This window comes from Vidua chalybeata, chromosome 30 (assembly GCF_026979565.1).
Source record: "Vidua chalybeata isolate OUT-0048 chromosome 30, bVidCha1 merged haplotype, whole genome shotgun sequence".
Lineage (NCBI taxonomy): Eukaryota > Metazoa > Chordata > Aves > Passeriformes > Viduidae > Vidua > Vidua chalybeata.
In genome coordinates this window covers 1,008,958-1,036,256 of record NC_071559.1, presented here as the reverse complement: position 1 = coordinate 1,036,256, position 27,299 = coordinate 1,008,958, and the positions used below count along the sequence as shown (strand labels likewise).

Below are 27,299 nucleotides of genomic sequence, written 5' to 3'. Positions count from 1 at the left end.
GGATCAGGGTAACGGCATCGGCCATAATGGGATCGGGGTAACGGGATCGGCTGTGATGGGATCAGCTGTGATGGGATCTGCTGTTATAGGATCAGGGTAACGGGATCGGGGTAACGGGATCGGGGTAATGGGATTGGGGTAACGGGATTGGGGTAACGGGATCAGCCATAATGGGATCGGGGTAACGGGATCGGCTGTAATGGGATCGGCTGTGACGGGATTGGGGTAGCAGGATCAGCTGTGATGGGATCGGCCGTAATGGGATCGGCTGTGACGGGATCAGCTGCAGGGACTGGCTATTATGGGATGGACTGGAGTGACTTGAGCTGTGATGGGATCAGCTGCAATGGGATTGGTTGTAGGGTCCAGCTCTGTGGGATTGGCTGTAATGGGCTCGGTTCTAATGGGATCGGCTGTTATGGGATCAGGGTAATGGGATCGGCTGTTGTGGGATCGGCTGTGGATTTTGGATGTAGGGACGAGCTGTGGCAGGACTGACCACAGGGAGAAACTGGAATGGGATGGGCTCTGGGGACCGGCTGTAATGGGATACACACAGAGTGACCCCCCATAGGGTGACACCCTCACGGGGTGACGCCCTATGGGGTACCCCCCCTCGTAGGGGTGACCCCCAGTAGGGTCACAGCCCCACAGAGTGACCCCCAGTAGGGTCACACCCATCACAGAGTGACCCCCCATAGGGTCACAGCCCCACAGAGTGACCCCCTATAGGGCCACAACCCCACAGAGTGACCACCCCCCCACAGAGTGACCCCCCCATAGGGTCACAGCCCCACAGAGTGACCCCCTATAGGGTCACCCATAGGGTCACAGCCCCACAGAGTGACCCCCCCCGTAGGGTCACAGCCCCACAGAGTGACCCCCCCATAGGGTCACAGCCCCACCGAGTGACCCCTATAGGGTCACAGTCCCACAGAGTGACCCCCCATAGGGTCACAGCCCCACCGAGTGACCCCCATAGGGTCACAGCCCCACAGAGTGACCACCCTCCCACAGAGTGACCCCCTATAGGGTCACAGCCCCACAGAGTGACCCCCTGTAGGGTCACAGCCCCACAGAGTGACCCCCCCATAGGGTCACAGCCCCACAGAGTGACCCCCCATAGGGTCACAGCCCCACAGAGTGACCCCCCCATAGGGTCACAGCCTCACAGAGTGACCCCCATAGGGTCACAGCCCCACAGAGTGACCACCCCCCCACCGAGTGACCCCCCATAGGGTCACAGCCTCACAGAGTGACCCCCATAGGGTCACAGCCCCACAGAGTGACCCCCATAGGGTCCCCCCCCCCCGTCCAGGGGGTCCCGTCCTCCCTGCGCTGCCGCCCTGGACCTCCGAGCCGCCAGGGGGCGCGCTCTTCTGCCAGCAAGGCAGACGAGCCCTGCTCTTGCGCCACTTCCGGCGGCGTCTCACCTCCGGCGTTCGCTTCCGCTTCCGCCACCTCCTCCTCGCTGCCGCCGCGGAGCCCGGGAGAGCCGCGCGCGCTCGGGCCGCTTCCGGTTCCATTTCCGCTTCCGGCCGGGCCGGCTGAGGGGAGCGGAGCGGCGGCGGCCGCGGGCCCTGCTCGGCTCCCGGAGCCCGCTGCTCTCGCGCTGCCCTCACACCGCATCCCGCCGCCGCCGGGCCTTTTCCCGCGCCCGCTTCTGCCGCTGCCCGGGGCCGAGGCGGCGGCGCTGCCCCCCATGAGGATGGAGGCCCGGGAGGCGGCGCGGGCCCGGCCCGGCCCGGCCTTCAAAGGCTTCGGCCCCGAGAGCAAGGTGAGGAGCGGGGGCCGCGGCGTTCCCGGGCCCCTTTTCCATCGGGCCGGAGCCGCCCCGGCTCCTTCCCTCACGGGATTCCCGCGGGGTTTGGGAATTTTGGGAATTTCGGGAATATCTGGGACGATTCCCCCGTGCCAGGGCGCTCCTAGGACACTTCCCGCCGCGGTTTCTCTGGGAAAACTCAGCCTGGAAACGCCAAAAATCAAACCTGGAAACGCCAAAAATCAAACCTGGAAACGCCAAAAATCAAACCTGGAAACGCCAAAAATCAAACCCCAAGCCGGTTTTTTTTTTTTTTTTTTGGGGTTTTCCCGGTTCCCGAGGTGGGAATTCCGCCTGGAATCTGCCGGGAATGCGGAGCCCGAGTGTGGGACCCAGAGCGGCGAAATTCAGGATTTTTCCAGCGGATTTTGGGTTCTTCCTGCTCCATAAATTCTCCCCATAAAATCTGGGAGTTGTGACCTTTGGAAACCGGGAATTTTGGGAGGTTTCTTGGTTTTTTTGGGGAGTTTTGAGAGCTGGAATCGTGAATTCAGGGAATTGCTGCTTTTAGGAATTGCGGATTTTGGGACTCGTGAACTTTGGGAGCTGTGAAATCCTTCCCCCATTCCCAACCAACGCCTTTCCCTTTTCCCTCTCATTTTTCCTGGGCTCTTCCCTGACATTTTCCCACCTCCCAGCAAAACACTGGAATTTTTCCCTTTTTTTTTTTTCTTTCTCTTTCTCCAGTTTTTCCTCCCCAAACTCAGCAGCTTCTCCTGCCCTGCTGGGAACTCCTCCTGCTCCCTCAGCTACGCCCCAGGTGAGTTTTCCCTCTGAAATTTGGGATTTTGGGGGTGTTTTTCCCTTAAAAACAACCCCTGGAGAAGAGGAAATTGTTTTTTTTTTTTTTTTCTGGAATTCCCATTTTTTTTTTTTTCTTTTAGAAATTCCAGAAAGATTCCCGGGAGCCAACGGGCAGTGGAGGAGCTCCAAGCCCCGGGGGAGCCGAGGCTCCTTCCTGGAGACGCGGAAAAATTCCAGGTGGGAGCAGCAGATCCTGGATGGCCAGGGTTGAACTGGAATTTTTGGGGTTTTATTTGGGATTTTGGAGTTTTCTGACTTGATTTTCCTAGGGGGGGGTTTATTTTAAAGGGTTTTTTTTGGAGAGTTTTTTTCTTTTTTGGGGGGATTTTATTTTTAAGATTTTTTGGAATGTTGGGGTTTTGGGGGATTTTAATTTCTTTTTTTTAGAGGGATTTTAGTTTTAGGATTTTCTGGAATATCGGGGATTTGGGGGCTTTAAATTTCTTTTTTAGGGGGATTTTACTTTTAAGATTTTTTGGAATGTTGGAGTTTTGGGGGCTTTTAATTTCTTCTTTTAGGGGGATTTTATTTTTAGGATTTTTTTGGAGAGTCTTTGGATTTTTGGAGGGTTTTAATTTTTTCTTTTATAGGGGGATTTTATTTTTAAGATCTTTTGGAATGTTGGGGTTTTGGGGGATTTTAATTTCTTTTTTTTAGAGGGATTTTATTTTTAGGATTTTCTGGAATATCGGGGATTTGGGGGGGTTTAATTTCTTTTTTAAGGAGGATTTTATTTTAAAGGTTTTTTTTTGGAGAGTCTTTGGACTTTTGGAGGGTTTTAATTTCTTCTTTTATAGGGGGATTTTATTTTTAGGATTTTTTGGAATGTTGGGGTTTTGGGGGATTTTAATTTCTTTTTTTTAGGGGGATTTTATTTCTAGGCTTTTAATTTCTTTTTTAGGGGGATTTTATTTTTAGGATTTTCTGGCATGTCAGGGCTTTTAATTTCTTTTTTTTAGGGGGATTTTATTCTTAGGATTTTAATTTCTTTTTTAGGGGCATTTTATTTTTAGGATATTTTGGAGAGTCTTGGGATTTAGGGGGCTTTTAATTTCTTTTTTTTAGGGGGATTTTATTCTTAGGATTTTTTGGAAAGTTGGGATTTCGGGGGATTTTAATTTCTTTTTTTTAGGGGGATTTTTAATTTCTTTTTTAGGGGGATTTTATTTTTAGGATTTTTTTGGAATGTTGGGGTTTTGGGGGCTTTTAATTTCTTTTTTGGGGGGATTTTATTTTTAGGATTTTCTGGCATGTCGGGGATTTGGGGGGGTTTAATTTCTTTTTTAGGGGGATTTTACTTTTAAGATTTTTTAGAATGTTGGGGTTTTGGGGGTTTTAATTTCTTTTTTAGGCGGATTTTATTTTTAGGATTTTTTTTGGAGAATCTTGGATTTGGGAGGGTTTTAGTTTCTTTTTTAGGGGGATTTTATTTTTAGGATTTTTTTTTTGGAAAGTCTTGGGATTTTGGGCTGAGGGAGGTTTAATTTCTTTTTTTGGGGGGGAATTTTTTTGGTGGCTTTAACTTGGGATTTGGATTATTTGGGGCGAGTCTTTGAAGATTTTTCAGCGGGGTTTGGGATTCTTGCTGAGGTTTTTTAAATTTTATTTGGGATTTTTGAAGGGGGGGGGTTGGGGGTTATTTTTTTGGGAGAGGTTGGATTTTTTTTAGCGTTTTATTTGGAATCTGATGCGTTTCATGTTCTCTTTCCGCGGTTTTATTTGGGGTTTTGAGCCAATTTTTGCAGGACTCAGGGCAAACCTGGGGTGTTTTTCCTTCCTTCCAGTGGCAATTCCAGCACTTTTGGGGGAAAATCCGCCCTCCACGGAGCCTCTTTCCCCCTGAAGCCGGCCCCGAGCCCCTCCTGGAGCCGCCGCAGCCCCAAGAAAGCCCCGCGGCGCTTCCTGAGCGCGGCCGAGGAGGTGACGGGGATGGGAATGCTGGGGAATCAATCCCGGGAAATGCTGGGAACTGCTGGGAAATAAATGCTGGGGAATCCTGAGAGATCCTGGGAAATGCTGGGAAATCCTGAGAGATCCTGGGAAATCCCGGGAAATAAATGCTGGGAATGCTGGGAATGCTGGGGAATCAATCCCGGGAAATAAATCCCGGGAAATGCCGGGAACTGCTGGGAAATAAATGCTGGGAATGCTGGGGATGCTGGGGAATCAATCCCGGGAAATAAATCCTGGGAAATGCCGGGAAATAAATGCTGGGAATGCTGGGGATGCTGGGGAATCAATCCCGGGAAATAAATCCTGGGAAATGCCGGGAAATAAATGCTGGGAATGCTGGGAATGCTGGGGAATCAATCCCGGGAAATGCTGGGAACTGCTGGGAAATAAATGCTGGGAATGCTGGGGATGCTGGGGAATCAATCCCGGGAAATAAATCCTGGGAAATGCCGGGAAATAAATGCTGGGGAATCCTGAGAGATCCTGGGAAATGCTGGGAAATGAACTGGGAACTGCTGGGAATGCTGGGGAATCAATCCCGGGAAATAAATCCTGGGAAATCCTGGGAAATGCTGGGGAATAAATGCTGGGAAATGCTGGGAATGCTGGGAAATAAATGCTGGGAATTGCTGGGAATGCTGGGGAATCAATCCCGGGAAATAAATCCCGGGAAATGCCGGGAAATCCCGGGAACTGCTGGGAGATGCTGGGAAATAAATGCTGGGAACTGCTGGGAATGCTGGGGATGCTGGGGAATCAATCCCGGGAAATAAATTCCGGGAAATGCTGGGAAATTCTGGGGAATAAATGCTGGGAACTGCTGGGAAATGCTGGGAATGCTGGGAAATAAATGCTGGGAGATGCTGGGAACTGCTGGGAATGCTGGGGAATAAATGCTGGGAAATCCTGAGAGATCCTGGGAACTGCTGGGAAATAAATGCTGGGAACTGCTGGGAAATGCTGGGAAATAAATGCTGGGAAATGCTGAGAGATCCTGGGAAATGCTGGGAAATAAATGCTGGGAGATGCTGGGAAATAAATGCTGGGAGATGCTGGGAAATGCTGGGAGATCCTGGGAAATCCCGGGAAATAAATGCTGGGGAATCCTGAGAGATCCTGGGAAATGCTGGAAAATCCTGAGAGATCCTGGGAAATGCTGGGAAATAAATGCTGGGAAATGCTGGGAAATGCTGAGAGATCCTGGGAACTGCTGGGAAATGAACTGCTGGGAAATGCTGGGAAATAAATGCTGGGAGGTCCTGGGAAATCCTGAGAGATCCTGGGAAATGCTGGGAAATAAATGCTGGGGAATCCTGAGAGATCCTGGGAAATGCTGGGAAATGCTGGGAAATGCTGGGAAATAAATGCTGGGGAATCCTGAGAGATCCTGGGAATGCTGGGAGATCCTGGGAAATCCCGGGAAATAAATGCTGGGGAATCCTGAGAGATCCTGGGAACTGCTGGGAAATGAACTGCTGGGAGATCCTGGGAGCTGCTGGGAGATCCTGGGAGCTGCTGGGAAATAAATGCTGGGAACTGCTGAGAACTGCTGGGAAATGCTGGGAAATCCTGGGAAACGCTGGGAAATAATTGCTGGGAAATGCTGGGAGATCCTGAGAGATCCTGGGAAATGCTGGGAACTGCTGGGAGATGCTGGGAAATAATGGGAAATCCTGGGGAATCCTGAGAAATCCCAGGAAATCCTGAGAGATCCTGAGAAATCATGGGAAATCCCAGGAAATCTTGAGAAACCCTGAGAAATCCCCGGGGTTTTGTGGGGGTTTTGTGGGATCGGGACATTCCGGCACAGCTGGGAGGGCTCAAACGCGAAACTGCCGGGGTTTTCCAGCCCTAAATCCCAAATTTTTTGGGGTTTTTTTCTTGGTGGGATTCCAGCAGAGGCCTGACTTTGGGGGGAATCCCTCGGGATCAGTGGATTCCGGGGTTTTGATGGGATTTTTTTCCACACTCTCTCCCCGCAGACGGTGCGGGAGGAGGAGCGGGAGATTTACCGGCAGCTGCTGCAGATGGTGACCGGGAAGAGATTCTCCAGCTGCAAACCCTCCCCGCTGCTCCCCTTCCACCTGTGAGTCCCAAAGAACCCCAAAATCCCTGCTCGGATCCCAAAGAACCCAAAAAACTCTTTCCAAATCCCAAAGAACCCCAAAATCCCTGCTCGGATCCTAAAGAAACCCAAAATCCTTGCTTGGATCCCAAAGAAACCCAAAAAAAACCTGCCCCAAATCCCAAAGAAACCCAAAATCCCTGCTCGGATCCCAAAGAAACCCAAATCCCTGCTCAGATCCCAAAGAAACCCAAAATCCCTGCTCCAAATTCCAAAGAACCCCAAAATCCCTGCCTCGAATCTCAAAAAACTCCAAAAAACTCTTTCCAAATCCCAAAGAACCCAAAATCCCTGCTGGGATCCCAAAGAACCCCAAAATCCCTGCCCCAAATCCCAAAGAACCCCAAAAAATTATTTCCAAATCCCAAAGAACCCCAAAATCCCTGCTCGGATCCCAAAGAACCCCAAAAAACTCTTTCCAAATCGCAAAGAACCCCAAAATCCCTGCTTGGATCCCAAAGAACTCCAAAATCCCTGCTTGGATCCAAAGAACCCCAAAATCCCTGCTTGGATCCAAAGAAACCCAAAATCCCTGCTTGGATCCAAAGAAACCCAAAATCCCTGCTCGGATCCCAAAGAACCCAAAAAACTCTTTCCAAATCCCAAAGAACCCCAAAATCCCTGCTCGGATCCCAAAGAAACCCAAATCCCTGCTTGGATGCCAAAGAACCCAAATCCCTGCTCGGATCCTAAAGAAACCCAAAATCCTTGCTTGGATCCCAAAGAAACCCAAAAAAAACCTGCCCCAAATCCCAAAGAAACCCAAAATCCCTGCTCGGATCCCAAAGAAACCCAAATCCCTGCTCAGATCCCAAAGAAACCCAAAATCCTTGCTTGGATCCCAAAGAACCCAAAAAAAACCTGCCCCGAATCCCAAAGAAACCCAAATCCCTGCCCTGAATCCCAAAGAACCCCAAAAAACCTGCCCTGAATCCCAAAGAACCCCAAAATCTCTGCTTGGATCCCAAAGAACCCCAAAATCCCTGCTCCAAATTCCAAAGAACCCCAAAATCCCTGCCTCGAATCTCAAAAAACTCCAAAAAACTCTTTCCAAATCCCAAAGAACCCAAAATCCCTGCTGGGATCCCAAAGAACCCCAAAATCCCTGCCCCAAATCCCAAAGAGCCCCAAAAAATTATTTCCAAATCCCAAAGAACCCCAAAATCCCTGCTCGGATCCCAAAGAACCCCAAAAAACTCTTTCCAAATCCCAAAGAACCCCAAAATCCCTGCTCAAATCCCAAAGAACCCCAAAATCCCTGCTCGGATCCCAAAGAACCCCAGAATCCCTGCTCAAATCCCAAAGAACCCCAAAATCCCTGCTCAAATCCCAAAGAACCCCAAAATCCCTGCTCAAATCCCAAAGAAACCCAAAATCCCTGCTCGGATCCCAAAGAAACCCAAAATCCCTGCTCGGATCCCAAAGAAACCCAAAATCCCTGCCCTGATCCCTGCTTGGATCCCAAAGAACCCCAAAATCCCTGCTTGGATCCCAAAGAACGCTAAAATCCCTGCTGGGATCCCAAAGAACCCCTAAAAACTCTTGACAAATCCCAAAGAACCCCAAAAAACCTGCCCTGAATCCCAGAGAACCCCAAAATCCCTGCTGGGATCCCAAAGAACCCCAGAATCCCTGCTCAAATCCCAAAGAACGCTAAAATCCCTGCTGGGATCCCAAAGAACCCCTAAAAACCTGCTCTGAATCCCAAAGAACCCCAAAATCCCTGCTCAAATCCCAAAGAAACCCAAAATCCCTGCTCAAATCCCAAAGAAACCCAAAATCCCTGCTCGGATCCCAAAGAACCCCAAAATCCCTGCTCGGATCCCAAAGAACCCCAAAATCCCTGCTCGGATCCCAAAGAACCCCAAAATCCCTGCTCGGATCCCAAAGAACCCCAAAATCCCTGCTCGGATCCCAAAGAACTCCAAAATCCCTGCCCTGATCCCAAAGAACCCCAAAATCCCTGCTCGGATCCCAAAGAACCCAAAAACCTGCTCGGATCCCAAAGAAACCCAAAATCCCTGCCCTGATCCCAAAGAACCCCAAAATCCCTGCTTGGATCCCAAAGAACCCCAAAATCCCTGCTCAAATCCCAAAGAACGCTAAAATCCCTGCTTGGATCCCAAAGAACCCCTAAAAACCTGCCCTGAATCCCAAAGAAACCCAAAATCCCTGCTCGGATCCCAAAGAACCCCAAAATCCCTGCTCGAATCCCAAAGAACCCCAAAATCCCTGCTCGGATCCCAAAGAACCCCAAAATCCCTGCTCGGATCCCAAAGAACCCAAAAACCTGCTCGGATCCCAAAGAACCCCAAAATCCCTGCTTGGATCCAAAGAAACCCAAAATCCCTGCTCGGATCCCAAAGAACCCCAAAAAACTCTTTCCAAATCCCAAAGATCCCTGAAATCCCTGCTTGGATCCCAAAGAACCCCAAAATCCCTGCTTAAATCCCAAAGAAACCCAAAATCCCTGCTCAAATCCCAAAGAACCCCAAAATCCCTGCTCGGATCCCAAAGAACCCCAAAATCCCTGCTCGGATCCCAAAGAAACCCAAAATCCCTGCTTGGATCCCAAAGAACCCAAAAACCTGCTCGGATCCCAAAGAACTCCAAAAAACTCTTTCAAATCCCAAAGAACCCCAAAAAACCTGCTTGGATCCCAAAGAACCCCAAAATCCCTGCTCGGATCCCAAAGAAACCCAAAATCCCTGCCCTGAATCCCAAAGAACCCCAAAAAACCTGCCCCAAATCCCAAAGATCCCTGAAATCCCTGCTCAAATCCCAAAGAAACCCAAAATCCCTGCTCAAATCCCAAAGAACCCCAAAATCCCTGCTCGGATCCCAAAGAACCCCAAAATCCCTGCTCGGATCCCAAAGAAACCCAAAATCCCTGCTTGGATCCCAAAGAACCCAAAAACCTGCTCGGATCCCAAAGAACTCCAAAAAACTCTTTCCAAATCCCAAAGAACCCCAAAAAACCTGCTTGGATCCCAAAGAACCCCAAAATCCCTGCTCGGATCCCAAAGAAACCCAAAATCCCTGCCCTGAATCCCAAAGAACCCCAAAAAACCTGCCCCAAATCCCAAAGATCCCTGAAATCCCTGCTCAAATCCCAAAGAAACCCAAAATCCCTGCTCAAATCCCAAAGAACCCCAAAATCCCTGCTCGGATCCCAAAGAACCCAAAAACCTGCTCGGATCCTAAAGAAACCCAAAATCCCTGCTGGGATCCCAAAGACCCCCAAAAAACCCTCTCCAAATCCCTGACAAACCACCAAAGACCGTGCCCAAATCCCAAACCTCTCCAAAAACTCTTTCCTAATCCCAAAAAAAAATCCCAAAACCTCTCCCCAGATCCCAGATTTCCCATCTTTTCCCAGGAATTTCCCTAATTATTGTTTTTTTTTTTTTTTTTTTTTGCAGCTCCCGCTGTCCCCGTTCCGGCCCCTCCCTGTCCCAGGAGGCTCCCAGGGATGATCCCGAGGCACTGGAAATTCACAAAATTCCGGGTCCTGTTCCACATTCCCCGGAGCTGCCCCAGAATTCCCAAAATCCCCCCCTGGGCCCCTCCCCGGGGTTTCCTGGGGGGTTCCAGCCCCGGAATTCCGCGGCCCCGCAGCAGCGGGAGGAGGAGCCGGGAGTTGAGGCACAGAGCGAAGGTGAAGATTCCTGAGAATCCCAGGAAAATAACCCCCAAAATGGCAAAAAAAAACCCCAAAAAAATACCAACATTTCAAAGAAAACCAAACCACAAATAAAACCCACCCCCCAAAAAAAAAAAAAATCTGAAATTAATTTAAAAAAAAAAAAAATCCCAAAGAAAATACCCCCAAAAAATCCCACACAAACCAAAATCCCATAGAATCCCAAACCCTGGGAAAGGGATTTAAATTCCGTGGTCAGTCCGGGGTTTTTATTTGGGATTGGGAATTATTTGGGGTAGGAATGGAAGGGAACAGAAATCCAGGAATTTTCCCCATTTTTAGGGTCAGATTCCGTCATTTTGCTCAAGGTCAAGGATTCCAGGACTCCGGCTCCGAGGTGAGGGCTGGGAAATGAGGGAATTTTGGGGATTTTTAGGGACACGGGGAGGTGACAGTGAAGAGGGACAATGAGAATTTGGGAAATGAGGGAATTCTGGGGAAATTCTGGGATTTTTGGTCACTTCCAACCCTCCTTTCTCCCTCTTTGCAGCCCCCCCTTTTTCCATGCCGAGCTATGGATCAAAGAGCTGTGAGTTAATATTCCCTGCTGGCTTTTCCTGGGATTTTTGGGGTGGAAAATTGAAAAAACCCTGTTGTTTTTTTTTTTTTTAAATCCATTTCTCCATTAAAATTCTGATTTTTCTAGGACCAGTGTCTATGATTCCCGAGCCAGAGAGAGGTGGAGGCAAATAGAGGAGCAGAAAGCTCTGGCCCTGCAGCTCCAGAGCCAGGTGAGAATTACATGGAAAAACACCCTGGACTGGGAAAATCGGGGGAAAAAAAAAGTTGAAAAAGAGGAGAAATCAACTTTTTTTTTAGGCTTTTGTTCTTCCCATAAAGATAAACGGCAAGGAAAAGAAGGAATGTTGTCCCAGATTGGAAATTACAGGAAGCACCGGGAGGGTGCTCAAATGAGTCAGAATCCATGGAAATGGGGGGAAAAACACGGATGTGGCATTGGGGACAGGGTGGCTCTGGAAGGGTTAAATCCCACAACCCCAAAAGGTTTTTTTTCCCAGTTTTACTGGTCCTGAATCCTCTTTTTTCCCCAATCCCTGATCCCGAATGCCGCAGCGGCTCCAGGAGCGCGAGCGCTCCGTGCAGGACCTGGTGGATCTGCACCTGCGCGTGCCCCTGGAGAAGGAGATCCCGGTGGCCCTGGGGCCGCAGGGCCCGGAGCGCGCCCGGCCCGGCCAGCCCGACGAGGAATTCCCGGAGATCACCGAGGTGGGCCGGGAGTGCTGGGAAATGCTGGGAAACCCCGGGAAATGCTGGGAAAAGCTGGGAAATCCTGGGAAATGCTGGGAAATGCTGGGAAATTCCTGGGAAATGCTGGGAAATTCCTGGGAAATCCTGGGAAATTCCTGGGAAATCTTGGGAAATGCTGGGAAACCCCGGGAAATGCTGGGAAATGCTGGGAAATGCTGGGAAAAGCTGGGAAATGCTGGGAAATGCTGGGAAATCCTGGGAAATGCTGGGAAATGCTGGGAAATTCTGAGAAATCTTGGGAAATCCTGAGAAATCCTGGGAAATCTTGGGAAATGCTGGGAAATCTGGGAAATTCTGAGAAATCCTGGGAAATGCTGGGAAATCCCAGGAAATGCTGGGAAATGCTGAGAAATCCCGGGAAATGCTGGGAAATGCTGGGAAATGCCCCGTGCCCTCCCCCCGTGGGGTGTGCGGCGTGAGGCCGATCGGGGTGGGCTGGAATCCCGGGGGATTTGGGAAAAGCTGGAGCTGTGCCTCTCCCTCGGCTCAGGAAATGGAGAAGGAAATCAAGAGCCTGTTCCGAGGAGGGAACCAGGACGAGGTGCTGAGCGAGGCTTTCCGCCTCACCATCACCAGGAAGGACATCCAGACCCTCAACAACCTCAACTGGCTCAACGACGAGGTGAAAACCCAACCATTGCCAAAAAAAAAAAAAACCCCAAAAAAAAAAACCTCCCCAAATCCCCAAAAACCCACCAGAGACCCCCGGCCAAATCCCAAACCTCGCTCCAAAAACTCCGCGGCAAAAAAATGAGAGAGGGGAAAAATGGACGGGTTGGGTGCTGGGAGGGGATTTGTGGCTTGGGAGGAAAAAATCCATGGGGGAAACCCAGTTAGAAATAGAAATTATATAGCAGAGAAATTCTAAAAAGGATTTCATTTGTGTGGGGAATAATTTAATTTGGGAAATAATTTAATTTCTGTGGGGAATAATTTAATTTCTGTGGGGAATAATTTAATTTGGGAAATAATTTAATTTGTGTGGGGAATAATTTAATTTCTGTGGGGAATAATTTAATTTGGGAAATAATTTGTGTGGGAAATAATTTAATTTCTGTGGGGAATAATTTAATTTCTGTGGGGAATAATTTAATTTCTGTGGGGAATAATTTAATTTCTGTGGGGAATAATTTAATTTGGGAAATAATTTAATTTCTGTGGGGAATAATTTAATTTCTGTGGGGAATAATTTAATTTCTGTGGGGAATAATTTAATTTGGGAAATAATTTAATTTCTGTGGGGAATAATTAATTTCTGTGGGGAATAATTTAATTTCTGTGGGGAATAACTTAATTTGTGTGGGGAATAATTTAATTTCTGTGGGGAATAATTTAATTTCTGTGGGGAATAATTTAATTTCTGTGGGGAATAATTTAATTTCTGTGGGGAATAATTTAATTTGGGAAATAATTTAATTTGTGTGGGGAATAATTTAATTTCTGTGGGGAATAATTTAATTTCTGTGGGGAATAACTTAATTTCTGTGGGGAATAATTTAATTTCTGTGGGGAATAATTAATTTCTGTGGGGAATAACTTAATTTGGGAAATAATTTAATTTGTGTGGGGAATAATTTAATTTGTGTGGGGAATAATTTAATTTCTGTGGGGAATAATTTAATTTCTGTGGGGAATAACTTAATTTGTGTGGGGAATAATTTAATTTCTGTGGGGAATAATTTAATTTCTGTGGGGAATAATTTAATTTCTGTGGGGAATAATTTAATTTGGGAAATAATTTAATTTCTGTGGGGAGTTAATGGCAGCAGGAGGATGGGATTGATGTGAACAGGGGGAAACAAGTAAATCTTAAATACAGACTTAAATAAAGGCAAATTCCTAAAAATCCTTGGGGTTTTTTTTTTTTTTCTGGAATATTTTACTACTGTGGAGCTACTGCAAAACCCCCACCTTGGGTTTTTTTTTTAAATTTAGATTTAAAGATTTTAATTTTAGATTTTAATGCAAATCTTCCTTTTGGGGCGTTTATTCCCTAACTTTACGCAGGGACACAAATCCAAATGCCGCAATAAAATAAATTAAAATCTATTTAAAAAAATAAAAAAAAAAATCAAAAATCCTGTTTGCTTTCCCTTTCTTTTCCCAGATCATCAATTTCTACATGAATTTGCTGATGGAGAGGAGCAAGGACAAGGATTTGCCCGCAGTCCACGCCTTCAACACCTTTTTCTTCACCAAATTAAAGACTGCAGGGTACCAAGCTGTGAAAAGGTGGACAAAAAAAGTGGATATTTTCTCTGTGGATCTGCTCCTGGTGCCCATCCACCTGGGAGTGCACTGGTGCCTGGCTGTGAGTCCGGAGTTATCCCAAAAAATCCTCGCCTTGGGAGTCAGGGCCCAGATTTCCTCTGGTTTTGGGTGATGCTGATGGGGGAAAATTTTGTCTTTGTGATTCTGAGTTTAAAGGGGAACACAAAGGTAGGAGCAGCTTTTTTGTGGGGTTTTTAGTCCTCAAATTCAGCCTGGAGGTCATTTTAGGGAATTTATTCCCTTGGGAAGATCCGATTGCCCCGTTCCCACCAGCTCCTGGTGCCACAGGCTCTTGTTAAAGAGATTTAGGCCACTGATATTTCACTTTTCCCTTCCTTTGTCCCGTCCCCTCCCCTGGGATCCTGCAGGGATTTTCAGCTCCCTGGTAGCAAAAACCTCCTCAATTCATTAATTCCTGCTTGAATTGTTCATGAATTCCATGGTAAAGAGAGAATTTCCAGCACAAATGGGGTGGGAGTGGGGCAAAGTTATTGTGAGCCCAATATTGTTGTTGTTGTTATTATTATTATTATTATTATTATTATTATTATTATTATTAGGAGGAGGAGGAGGAGGAGGAGGAGGAGGGAATGGGGCAAAATTATTGTGAGCCCAATATTATTATTATTATTATTATTATTATTATTATTATTATTATTATTATTATTATTAGGGAATGGGGCAAAATTATTGTGAGCCTAATACTATTATTATTATTATTATTATTATTATTATTATTATTATTATTATTATTATTATTATTATTAGGAGGAGGAGGAGGAGGAGGAGGGAATGGGGCAAAATTATTGTGAGCCCATTATTATTATTATTATTGTTATTGTTATTGTTATTGTTATTACTATTATAAAACAACAGTATTATTAATATTATTATATTATTAATATTATAATATAATAATAATTATTATTTCTCCTATATATAATTATATATAATATTTATATATTAATATTATATATTATATATAATAGTATATAATATATATAATATGTTATATATAATTATTATAATGGTCAATAATTATATATAATTATTAATAATTAATATAAAAATTAATATATAGATATATAATTATATATAATATTTATATATTATTTATATATTAATACTATACATTATATATAATAGTATCTAATATACATAATATATTATATATAATTATTTTAATGGTTAATAATTATATACAATTATTCATAATTAATTAATATAAAATTAATATACAAATATATAATTATATATAATATTTACATATTATTCACGTATTAATATTATACATTATATATAATAGTATATAATATACATAATATATTATATATAATTATTATCATGGTTAATAATGATATATAATTATTAATAATTAATATAGAAATTAATATATAAATATATAATTATATAGAACATATGCTCTATTAATAGTTAATATATATAAAATTAATAATAATAATAATAATAATAATAATAATAATAATAATAGCTAATTAGACATTCAGGGATTAAAAACACAGCAGGAAATGGGGATTCTTGGGGGGGAAATCCTTCTCTGCTGTGAAATATCCTGGATTTTTTTTTGGTTTTTTTTTTTCAAGGGGAGGATTCATGATTTTTTTTTTTTTTTTTGGCCCATTTTAAGGAATTTTTCTCTGTGCAGGTTGTGGATTTCAGGAAAAAAACCATCACCTACTACGATTCCATGGGGGGGATCAACAGTGAGGCCTGCAGGATCCTGCTGTGAGTAAAATCCCTGTCCTGGGAGAATCCCACTCCTGCTTGGGAACAGCAGCTCTGCCCATTTGGGGTCCTTTTGGGCTCTTTTGGGGTCATTTTGGGCTCTTTTGGGGTCATTTTGGGGTCATTTTGGGCTCCTTTGGGCTCATTTTGGGCTCCTTTGGGGTCATTTTGGGCTCCTTTGGGGTCATTTTGGGCTCTTTTGAGGTCATTTTTGGGCTCTTTTGGGGTCATTTTGGACTCTTTTGGGGTCATTTCTGGGCTCTTTTGGGGTCATTTCTGGGCTCTTTTGGGGTCATTTCTGGGCTCTTTGGGTTCATTTTGGGCTCTTTTGGGGTCATTTTGGGCTCTTTTGGGGTCATTTCTGGGCTCTTTTGGGGTCATTTCTGGGCTCTTTGGGGTCATTTTGGGCTCTTTTGGGGTCATTTTGGGCTCTTTCTGGGTCATTTCTGGGCTCTTTTGGGGTCATTTCTGGGCTCTTTTGGGGTCATTTTGGGCTCTTTTGGGGTCATTTTTGGGCTCTTTCAGGGAGATTTTTGGGCTCTTTCAGGGTCATTTTGGGCTCTTTTGAGGTCATTTTTGGGCTCTTTTGGGGTCATTTTGGGCTCTTTTGGGGTCATTTTGGGCTCTTTTGGGGTCATTTCTGGGCTCCTTTGGGGTCATTTCTGGGCTCTTTTGGGGTCATTTTTGGGCCTTTTTAGGATCATTCTCAGGTCCCTTTAGGATCATTTTTTGTGCTCCTTTAGGGTCATTTTTTTCTCCCTTTTTCAGGCTCATTCTCCCCTTCAGGATGTAAAAAATTCCTTTTTTTCCCTGGAATTCCCTCCCTGTTTTTTCCCCCATGAGATTCGGCCTCTCTTAATCCAATTTCAGATTTTTTTTGGGGGGTGGGGATTGATTTGTAATTCCCAACCCTTGAATCCCTTTGGGAACATCCAGACAGAGAAAAAAACTCAGAATTACCATTTTTTTTTCCCCCATGAATTCCAGCTTTTCCCACTCCTTTTCCCACAGGCAGTACCTGAAACAGGAAAGTTTGGATAAGAAAAGGAAGGAATTTGACACCAACGGATGGGCCCTGCTGAGCAAGAAGAGCCAGGTTTGGACAGCCCAGAATTCCCAAAAATTCAGGATTTCCTTGAATTCCCAGCCCTTTTGGGGCCCTTTTTCCCCCTCTCAAGGATTCCTGGGAAGAAAAGGAAGGAACAAATCCCAAATTTGAGGAAATTTTCCCACAGGGATGAGGTCAAGGAAGGGTTTCGGTGGGAATGCAAGAAATTGTTGAATTTCTGGTTTTTTTCCAAACCTCCCCAAGATTTCAGTGGGGTTTTTCCTGGGGATTTAGGGGGGGGTTTGGGAATGCTGATTCCTGTTTTTTTTTTTCCCAGGAGATCCCGCAGCAGATGAACGGCAGCGACTGCGGGATGTTCGCCTGCCGCTACGCCGAGTGCATCTCCAAGGACAAACCCATCAACTTCACCCAGGTACCCATTCCAGAGGCAGGGAAAAACCCCCAAATCCCATGGAACCTGGGGGAAATCCCCGTCTTTCTCACCCAATCCCAAGGAATTCCCACCTTGTTTCCCACTCCCAGCCCCACCACGGGGAATTGTCCCCAAATCCGTCTCACGAGTCTCTGGGAAAAGCTCCCAAGCCCCAGTGCCAGGGAAAATCCCAAATATTTCCCCCCCAAAATGTGGGAGAAATTCCCCCATTCCTCCCCAAAATCCCAAGGAATTCCCCATTCCCAACCTCCAGGGATATCCCACTTCCCTCCTCCAGCATTTCCAGATCCCAGCACTCCCAAATTGCCCCAGACCCCCAGGGGAAAACCCCAAAATCCCCAAAATCCCAGCAAAGTCTGGGATAAATCCCACCAGTTTTTGCCTGAATCCCAAGAAATTCCCAATTTTTTCCCCCCATTCCCACAACCCCAAAGCCCCAAATTTCCCCCTTTTCCATTATTTTCCATGGGGGAAAAAAAAAAAAAAATTGTGAATCTGTCCCCGGACAAGCAAACCCTGACCAAAATTCCCTTTTTTTTTTTTTTTTTCCCTTTTCTCCCCCCAAATTTCCCAAAATTCCCAAAGCAACACATGCCCTATTTCCGGAAGAGGATGGCCTGGGAAATCCTGCACAGGAAGCTCCTCTGATGCCAGAAAAATCCTGAAATTCCACGGATTTGGATCAGAAGAATCCCAGGATTCTCCTGGGGACGCAGCCAAGGAACTCCGGGTCCTGCTCTTCCCAAAACCCCCCAGATTTGGGGGGAATAGAAAAGTTTGGAAGCACAGTTGGGATTTTTTGGAGTTTCTTTCCCTCTTTTTTGAGATTCCAGGATGGATTTTCCTGCTTTTCCATCTGCTGGGATGGGGAAATTTGGGAACTTTGGGCTTTTTGGAGCTGGGTTTTCGGGAAAAGGGGAGGAGCCTCCGTGGATTTGGGTTGGAGAAATCCGGATTTGGGAAAAGCAGGGGAAGGGTTTGGTTCTGGAGGGAATTTTTTGGGGATCATTCCCATTTTTTTCCACCTCATTCCCAAAATTTGGGGATTTTATCTGTGGGAGAAACCTGGATTGGGATCCCTGGGAATAATTCCTGCTTAAATCCCTTTTCTTCTCCCCAAATTCCCACTTTGGGCGGATTTCCCAGGATTAAGCTCTGGAATGCCAGAATTCCTCTGGATTTATACCCAGACTTTGCTTTTCTGAGGGATAAATCCCAAAAATCTGAGCAAAATCTGGGATTTCTTGAGAATTTTAAGGAATTTTCCCCTCCCTTTCAGGCTGCTTCATCCCAGCAGCTCCTGTTGCTTTTCCCAGTTGCTTTTCCCACTTTTTTCCAGGAAAAAAAAAATCCTCCCAAATCCCAGGAGCTGCAGAACCACGGGAAAAGCCCCAAAATCCTGGAATTCCTTCAATTTTTCCCAAAAAAGGCCAGGATTTATTTGGGGAGCTTTGCCCACCCCTTTCCCTGGATTAATTTATTCCCATTTTTTTTTTTTTTTTGAGCTTCCCAAGCCTCTGGATTTGCTCTTCCTGGTGGAAAAGAGGATTTTTAATAAGAAAAGTGAGGGGGGGGGAAATCCCAACTTTTTGTATTTTCCCTCTCCTGCAGGAGCTGGGAATTTTTTCTATTTTTCCCAAGCTGGGAGCTGAAGTTTTGTACCAAATTCCCAAATTTTTGGAGCCCCAGCCCTTTGTGTCCCTTTGGATCCCAAATTCCCTCCCCTGTTTTATACCAGATTAATTTCCTACTTTTTTTATCTTTTATTGAAATAAAAGATCTGAAAAAAAAAAAAAAAAAAAACAACCAAACCTGGAATTGTGGAATTTTCCTGCTTTTTGTGCTAGATAAGAATGTGTTTTAATTATGAACAGGTTATAAATGTGCAGGAGATTTAAATTTGGTTTTACCAACTCTTCACATTCTATGGAAAATTGTTCCGGTTCTGTGGGAATCCCAGGAAAAGGATTTGGGGTTGTTCATCCTCAGCTGAAGAAATCAGGGAAAGTGCCCCAAAAATCTGGGGAAAATGCCCCAAAATCTGGGGAAAATGCCCCAAAACCCAGGGAAAATGCCCCAAAATCTGGGGAAAATGCCCCAAAATCTGGGGAAAATGCCCCAAAATCCAGGGAAAATGCCTCAAAATCTGGGGAAAATGCCCCAAAATCCAGGGAAAATCATTCAAAATCCAGGGAAAATGCCCCAAAATCTGGGGGAAAATGCCCCAAAATCCAGGGAAAATCATTCAAAATCCAGGGAAAATGCCCCAAAATCTGGGGAAAATGCCCCAAAATCCAGGGAAAATGCCCCAAAATCTGGGGAAAATGCCCCAAAATCCAGGGAAAATCATTCAAAACCCAGGGAAAATGCCCCAAAATCTGGGAAAAATCACTCAAAACCCAGGGAAAATGCCCCAAAATCTGGGGAAAGTGCCCCAAAATCTGGGGAAAATGCCCCAAAATCCAGGGAAAATGCCCCAAAATCTGGGGAAAATCACTCAAAATCTGGGGAAAATGCCCCAAAATCCAGGGAAAATCACTCAAAACCCAGGGAAAATGCCCCAAAATCTGGGGAAAAATGCCCCAAAATCCAGGGAAAATGACTCAAAACCCAGGGAAAATGCCCCAAAATCTGGGAAAAATGCCCCAAAATCCAGGGAAAATCACTCAAAACCCAGGGAAAATGCCCCAAAATCCAGGGAAGATGCCCCAAAATCCGGGAGGATGCCCCAAATCTGAGGCAGCTGCCCAGAAATCCATCAGAAAATGACCCCAAATTCCCCGGGATCCCCCTCAAATCCCACCAGGAATTCCCTCCCCCCCTCCAGGTGACAAAGGTCCCTTCACGCCCCTCCCCCCGCGCTGGATCCGTCGCTATTTTTACAAAAATTCCCAGAAAAAGCCGGGATTTGGGATAAAAGCGCCCTTTGTGGGGCCGCGGTTGGGGCTGGCAGCGGCGGGGCCGGGCAGGGCTCGGCTCTCCCGGGGATCCCGGGATTCCAAAATCCCAAAAAAACTCCGGGACACGGAGCCCCCTGTGCTGCCCGGGGGAGGCGGCGGCGCCCGGAAAACCGGGAAATGCCCCAAAATCCCGAGAAAATGCCCCAAAATCTCGAGAAAATACCCCAATATCCTGAGAAAATGCCCCAAAATCTTGGAAAATGCCCCAAAATCTCGGGAAAATGCCCCAAAATCCTGAGAAAATGGCCCAAAACCCAAGAAAATGCCCCAAAATCTCGGCAAAATGCCCCAAAATCCTGGAAAATGCCCCAAAATCTTGGAAAATGCCCCAAAATGCTGGAAAATGCACCAAAATATCAGAAAATGCCCCAAAATATCGGCAAAATGCCCCAAAATCTCGTGAAAATGCCCCAAAATCCCAAGAAAATGCCCCAGAATCTCGGGAAAATGCCCCAAAATTTCAAGAAAATGCCCCAGAATCTCGGGAAAATGCCCCAAAATCTTGGAAAATGCCCCAACATCCCGGAAAATGCCCCAAAATCCTCAGAAAATGCTCCAAAATCTCGGGAAAATGCCCAAAAATCCCGGAAATTACCCCAAATCTCGGGAAAATGCCCCAATATCCTGAGAAAATGCCCCAAAATCCCGAGAAAATGCCCCAAAATCTCGGGAAATGCTCCAAAATCCCGGAAATTACCCCAACTCTCGGGAAAATGCCCCAAAATCCCGAGAAAATGCCCCAAAATCTCGGGAAAATGCCCCAAAATCCCAGGAAAACGCCTCAAAGCACAAATGCCCCCGAAACAGGGATGCCAGTCCCAAAATCCGACACAAATGCCCCAAATGCAGGAAAAATGCCCCAAAATCCGGGAAAGATTCCCCAGGATTCAGGGTCGGGATCCCAAATTCTGAGCTGGGAGACCCCAGAGTTCAGAGCTGCCCCTCCAAGGCCCCGATTTTGGGTCATTTTGGGTCATTTTGGGTCATTTTGGGTCATTTTTAACCCCAAATCCAGCCAGGTCTGAGCTACCCCCCCAACCCAAATTTGGGTCATTTTGGGGTCGTTTTTGGGGCATTTTGGGGCATTTTAACCCTCCAAACCCCAATTTTGGGGTCATTTTTGGGTCATTTTGGGACATTTTAACCCTCCAAACCCCAATTTTGGGGTCATTTTGGGGCATTTTAACCCTCCAAACCCCAATTTTGGGGTCATTTTTGGGTCATTTTGGGACATTTTAACCCTCCAAACCCCAATTTTGGGGTCATTTTTGGGTCATTTTGGGGCATTTTAACCCTCCAAACCCCAATTTTGGGGTCATTTTCGAGTAATTTTGGAGGGAATTTCGGGGTAATTTGGGGTAATTTTTCACCCCAAAGCCTCCAGGTCAGCGCTGCTCCCCCAAAACCCCAATTTTTGGGACGATTTGGGGGAATTTTGGGCCATTTTTAACCCCAAGCAGGAGCAGGGTCCTCACACTCCAGGAGCCTCCTGATCCTAATTGCTCCTAACGACCCCGACCCCATTAATCCCCCACAGGCCTGAGCCCTCATTAATTAATTAATTAACCCACAGCCCCGCTGGGCTTTTTTTCAAAAGCAACAACAACAACAAAAAAATCCCCAAAAAAACCCCAAAAACCCCCAAAAATCCCCAAAAAATCCCCGAACCCGATCTCCCTTCAAACCTTGGGACCCTCAGCCCAGCCCCCATCAAAAAATCTCTTTTAGGGTCGGGGTTTTTTTTTGGGATTTTGGGTGTTTTTGGTGGTTTTTTCTTAATTTTTTTTTTTTTTTCCCCTGGATTTATTTATTTTTTGGGATTTTTTCCGGTTCTGGGCCACAGGGGCGGCTTTGTCCCCGTGGTTTTGGGGCTCTGGCACGGTGCCACCCCAAATAGGGTTTTTTTTTTTTTGGGATGGGGGGATGGGAGAATTCACCATCAAAGCATCCAAAATCCCGTTTATTTATTTTTTTTTTTTTGCCTCTTCCTCGCTCCAGACTGGGGAAAAAAAAAAAAAAAAAGGAAACTTTTAAGGTTTGGAGTTGGATAAAAATCCTGAATTTCAAGCATTTAGGGGGTAAAAAAAAAATCCCAAGTTTTGGGGTGGGGATCATAAAAATTTAAAGGGTGAAGTGACTCCCCCGTAACGCAGAGTGACCCCGAGGGGGAAAAATCTGGGAATTCCAGGGGAAAAATCAGCTTTGGGAATGGGAAAAATCCCTTAAGAGACATCCAAAAAATCCCAAATTGTGGGATTTTCATTCAATTGCCAGCGTTTCACCCCAAAATACCCCAAAAAATAAAAACCGCACTGAAAATACCCCCAAAATATTTGAAAAATATATTTTAAAATGCACAAAAATATTTTTAAATGCACCAATTTTTTTTTTAATTTAAATCCACAAAAATATAAAAAATACACAAAAAATACCCCAAAATATATAAATAGTCACAGAAATACCCCCAAAAGATACAAATATTCACAAAAATACCCCCAAAATATATAAATATTCACAAAAATATAAAAAAAAAATCCAAACAATACTTGAAAAATATGCAAGCAATATAAAAAAATATTCAATAAATACAAAATACAAACTACAAACTACAAAATACAAAAGCCCCAAGAAAAAATAAAAACAATACACAATAATACCCTAAAAATGTACAGAAAATAAACCCCCCCCAAAAAAAAATCTAAAAAATATAAAAAAGCTGCAAAAAAAAAAAAAATCCCCCAAAGAAAAAAAAAAAAAAAAAATTTTAAAAAATATAAAAAATAAAAACAAAAAAAACAAAAATAAATAAAAATAGCCCCCAAAAAAATCCCCGGTGGGGCTCTGAGCCCTCCCCCCCCTGCTCCCTGAAAGGATCCCTTTGTACCTTTCCCAAAAAATCGCCTTTTCATCCCAAAAAAGGGGGAGGAGGGAAAGGAGAAGGAGGAGGAGGAGGAGGAGGAAGAGGCCGCGTGAGGGGGGGAAGGCTTTGACCTCATCCCACAAAAATTCCCGGATTTTTTCCCCCATTTCGGGCCCCTTCCCACCTTTCCAGGGGGAAAAGGGACAAAGGGGCTCTGTGTGACAAAACCCCCCAAAAATGGGAGGAAAAAGGAAATTTGGGGGATTTTCCCACCCAGAAAAGGAGGGGAAGACCCTGCGTGGAAAAACAAAAAAAAAAAAAAAAAAAAGGAATTTGGGATTTTTGGGGGTTTTTTTTTAGGGTTGAAAAGCAAATTTTGTGTCCCTACAATTCGTTTTTTAGGGGGTAAATTCGCCCCAAAATTGAGTTTTCTGGGAGGCTTGGGGGTCTTTGAAATTGCTTTTTTTTTTTTTCGCACAAATCCGCCGCAAAATTGGGGATTTTGGGGGTTTTGAGTCCCCCTAAAAAAATCAATTAGAGGCTCAAAAAATTATATCGTTTTTCTATTATTAGATGTTAATTTTTTTTAATAGGAAATGTTATGGGATAATTAAAAATATGGAGTGAAATGGCTGCGAAATTAGGAGGAAAAAGTAAAAGCTGAGGGTTTTAGGGGGGACAAAGATCGTTTTTCTGCTCCTCAATCCCAAAAGGATCCAAGGAAATATTTGGGACCAGATCTGAGGTAATTGCAAGGTGCCAGAGGGGAAAAAAAAATGGAATTTGGGGAGTTTTTGTGTTGAAAAAAAAAAAAAAAAAAAAAGCCCTTTTAGAAGGGAAAAATAAATTCCTGGCTCACACCCCCCTGTGAAAGAAATCCCTCTCTGTTTTTGGGGTTTCCATGGGATTGGGGGGTTTGGGAAAGTGGGAAAAATCGGGAGGGAAGGGAGGAAATGGGGGGAAAAGTGGGGGGGAATTTGGGGGAAAATGGGGCAGAAATTGGGGAGAAACGGGGGGAAAATGAGGCAGAAATGGGGGAAATTTGGGTAAAAATGGGAGAAAAAAGGAGCAGAAATGAGGGGAAATGGGGGAAAATGGGATTAAAAGAGGGCAAAATGGGGTAAAAATGGGGCAGAAATGAGGTTTAAATGAGGTGAAAATGGGGGGAAATTTGGGTTAAAATGGGACCAAAATGGAGCAAAACGGGGCAGAAATGGAGGAAAAATTGAGCCAAAATAAGAAAAAAAAAAAAAAAAAAGAGGGGAAAATTGGAGTAAAAATGGGGGAAATTCGGGGTAAAAATGGGGAGAAATGGGATAAAAATGGGGGGAAATGGTAAAACCTGAATTCCCCCTCCGCTCCCAGAGCAATTTTGAGCCTAAACTTGGGGATTTGGGGAATTTGGGGAATTTGGGGTGGGAAAATTTCCTCCCAGATCCACCGGGACGGGGCCGGGCGGTGGCACCGGGGTGGGGACAGCCAGGATCCCTTGGGGACAATGGGGCGGTGCCACCCCCTGGCTCCCAAGCCACGCCCCCGCCACCCCCAGCGAGTGTCCCCTGCTGTCCCCCCGTGTCCCCCCCGTGTCCCCCCGTGTCCCCCCGTGTCCCCTCGTGTCCCCTCGTGTCCCCTGCTGTCCCCCCGTGTCCCCTCGTGTCCCCTGCTGTCCCCCCGTGTCCCCTCGTGTCCCCTCATGTCCCCCCGTGTCCCCTCGTGTCCCCTGCTGTCCCCCCGTGTCCCCTCGTGTCCCCTCGTGTCCCCTGCTGTCCCCCCGTGTCCCCTCGTGTCCCCTCGTGTCCCCTCGTGTCCCCTGCTGTCCCCTCGTGTCCCCTCGTGTCCCCCCGTGTCCCCTCGTGTCCCCTGCTGTCCCCTGCTGTCCCCTCGTGTCCCCCCATGTCCCCCCGTGTCCCCTCGTGTCCCCCCGTGTCCCCTGCTGTCCCCTCGTGTCCCCTCGTGTCCCCTGCTGTCCCCTCGTGTCCCCTGCTGTCCCCTCGTGTCCCCTCGTGTCCCCTGCTGTCCCCTCGTGTCCCCTCGTGTCCCCTGCTGTCCCCTCGTGTCCCCTGCTGTCCCCTCGTGTCCCCTGCTGTCCCCTCGTGTCCCCTCGTGTCCCCTCGTGTCCCCTCGTGTCCCCTCGTGTCCCCTGCTGTCCCCTCGTGTCCCCTGCTGTCCCCAGGCCCTGGAGAGGCCAGCAGGGACCGGGGCCAAGGGACAACGCCGGGGGAGGGGGAGAACCGGGGGGGCACGGCCTTACCTGTGCCACCGCCACTGTCACCCGTGCCAGCAGTGCCACCGCTGTGTGTCACCGGTGTGTGTCACCTCTGTCATCGGTGCCACCTGTGCCACCAGTGCCACCGGTGTATGCCACCTCTGTCATCAGTGCCAGCGGTACCAGCAGTGCCACCGCTGTGTGTCACCTCTGTCACTGGTGCCACCGCCACTGTCACCCGTGCCAGCAGTGCCACCGCTGTGTGTCACCTCTGTCACTGGTGTCACCTCTGTCATCAGTGCCACCCGTGCCAGCAGTGCCACCGCTGTGTGTCACCTCTGTCACTGGTGTCACCTCTGTCATCAGTGCCACCCGTGCCAGCAGTGCCACCGCTGTGTGTCACCGGTGTCTGTCACCTCTGTCACCCATCTCAGCAGTGCCACTGGTGCCACCGGTGTCTGTCACCTCTGTCACCTCTGTCACCGGTGCCACCAGTGCCACCAGTGTCTGTCACCTCTGTCACCCATCTCAGCAGTGCCAGCAGTGCCACCGGTGTCTGTCACCTCTGTCATCGGTGCCACCTGTGCCACCAGTGCCACCGGTGTGTGTCACCTCTGTCACCGGTGCCACCTCTGTCATCGGTGCCAGCAGTGCCACCGGTGTATGCCACCTCTGTCACCGGTGTCTGTCACCTCTGTCATCGCTGTCACCTCTGTCACCGGTGCCACCAGTGCCACCGGTGTCTGTCACCTCTGTCACCGGTGCCACCGGTGTCTGTCACCAGTGCCAGCAGTGCCACCGGTGTCTGTCACCTCTGTCATCAGTGCCAGCAGTGCCAGCAGTGCCACCGGTGCCTGTCACCTCTGTCACCAGTGTCTGTCACCTCTGTCATCGGTGTCACCGCCACTGTCACCCGTGCCACCAGTGCCACCGGTGTCTGTCACCTCTGTCACCCATCTCAGCAGTGCCACTGGTGCCACCGGTGTCTGTCACCTCTGTCACCTCTGTCACTGGTGCCAGCAGCGCCACCGGTGTCTGTCACCTGTCACCGGTGCCACCTGCGTGTCCGCGCTCCGGGAACGGGCAGCGATGTCCCCCCCCCACGTGGGGCTGTGCCCACCCGCGGTCCCCGCCCCGGTTTTGAGGCAGTTTTTGGGGGGATGGGGGGGCAGGGGGGATTTGAGCCGCCCCCGGCCCCGTCCCGGCTCTGTCACCCTGGGGAAACTGAGGCAATTGTCACCGTCCCCGAAGCTGGGGAGGGGTCGGGCAGCGCCTCCCTGCCCGTTTGATTTATTCCCAAATTTTCTGTTCCATCGGAAAGCGGCGGCCGGAGCCAAGGCCTGGCCCCGGGCCCGGCCAGATCCGGCCACGCCGAGCGCTCTTCCACCTGCCGGGGCTGGGATCTCTCAAATCCCCCAAATCGCCCCCAAGCCCCCCCAAAACTCCTCCCAAACCCCTCAAAATCCCGCCAAACAAATCCCCCCAACCTCCCCCAAACCTCCCCCAAAACCCCTTTAAATTCCCCTCAAAAGCCCCTCAAATCCTCCCCAGATCCCCCTCAAATCCAGCCCTAACTCCCAAAAAATTTCGGGGAGTTTTATGGAGGGGTTTTGGGGGAGGGGATGGTCCCGGGCCCTGATCCAGCCGGGGCAGTTTTGGGGGGAGGACTGCGTTGGGTTTGGGGTCGGGGGGGTTTTCCCCGTGCCCCCCGCGTTGATCCCACAGTTGCTGCCGGGAATTCCGCCGGGAATGGGGACAAGGAAAAGGGGGAGGGGTCGGGCCCGAGGGGGCCGCAGGGGGGGGCGGGGATTCGGGGACACCTCCAGGGAGGTGGGGGGAGGACGGGGTTGGGGGGGGTCCCATCCCAGGGCGGGGTCGGGGGTATCCCGATTTTCCCAGGACCCGGGTACGGGATGGGGATGGGGATGGGGCAGGATGGGGTGGGATGGAGTAAAAATGGGATGGGAAAAATGGGATGGGATGGGATGGGATGGGATGGGATGGGATGGGATGGGATGGGATGGGATGGGATGGGATGGGATGGGATGGGCTGCGCCGCCTCACCCCCCGCATCCCCC

The 27,299-nt window shown here is 47.4% G+C and overlaps 1 protein-coding gene across 6 annotated transcripts; it reads left to right on the top strand.

Annotated features, from left to right (window-relative positions):
• Nucleotides 1–818: 818 nt before the first annotated feature.
• On the top strand, nt 819–17,983 carry SENP1 (SUMO specific peptidase 1). 6 transcript variants are annotated; one of them, XM_053967511.1, is made up of 17 exons: nt 819–983; nt 1,033–1,777; nt 2,510–2,582; nt 2,707–2,803; nt 4,411–4,546; nt 6,562–6,665; nt 10,127–10,362; nt 10,690–10,744; nt 10,898–10,936; nt 11,054–11,138; nt 11,482–11,634; nt 12,167–12,298; nt 13,784–13,987; nt 15,614–15,693; nt 16,705–16,789; nt 17,079–17,174; nt 17,781–17,983. In XM_053967511.1, the coding sequence occupies exons 2-17, from the start codon at nt 1,703–1,705 to the stop codon at nt 17,841–17,843; spliced, it is 1,713 nt and encodes a 570-aa protein (XP_053823486.1). In that variant the 5' UTR covers nt 819–983; nt 1,033–1,702; the 3' UTR covers nt 17,844–17,983. The 6 variants fall into 6 exon arrangements, with proteins under 6 accessions (XP_053823486.1, XP_053823488.1, XP_053823490.1 ...); XM_053967513.1 differs by having other exon boundaries at nt 819–999; nt 1,082–1,777; XM_053967515.1 differs by having other exon boundaries at nt 819–1,080; nt 1,255–1,777.
• Nucleotides 17,984–27,299: the final 9,316 nt, after the last annotated feature.

Bases quoted from the DNA above. Each gene is read 5' to 3' on its own strand.
- SENP1 (XM_053967511.1), top strand. From the start codon at position 1,703: ATGAGGATGGAGGCCCGGGAGGCGGCGCGGGCCCGGCCCGGCCCGGCC. The intron at 10,745-10,897 runs GTGAGGGCTGGG...CCCTCTTTGCAG, and splicing joins TCCAGGACTCCGGCTCCGAG to CCCCCCCTTTTTCCATGCCG. The intron at 16,790-17,078 runs GTTTGGACAGCC...TTTTTTTCCCAG, and splicing joins TGCTGAGCAAGAAGAGCCAG to GAGATCCCGCAGCAGATGAA.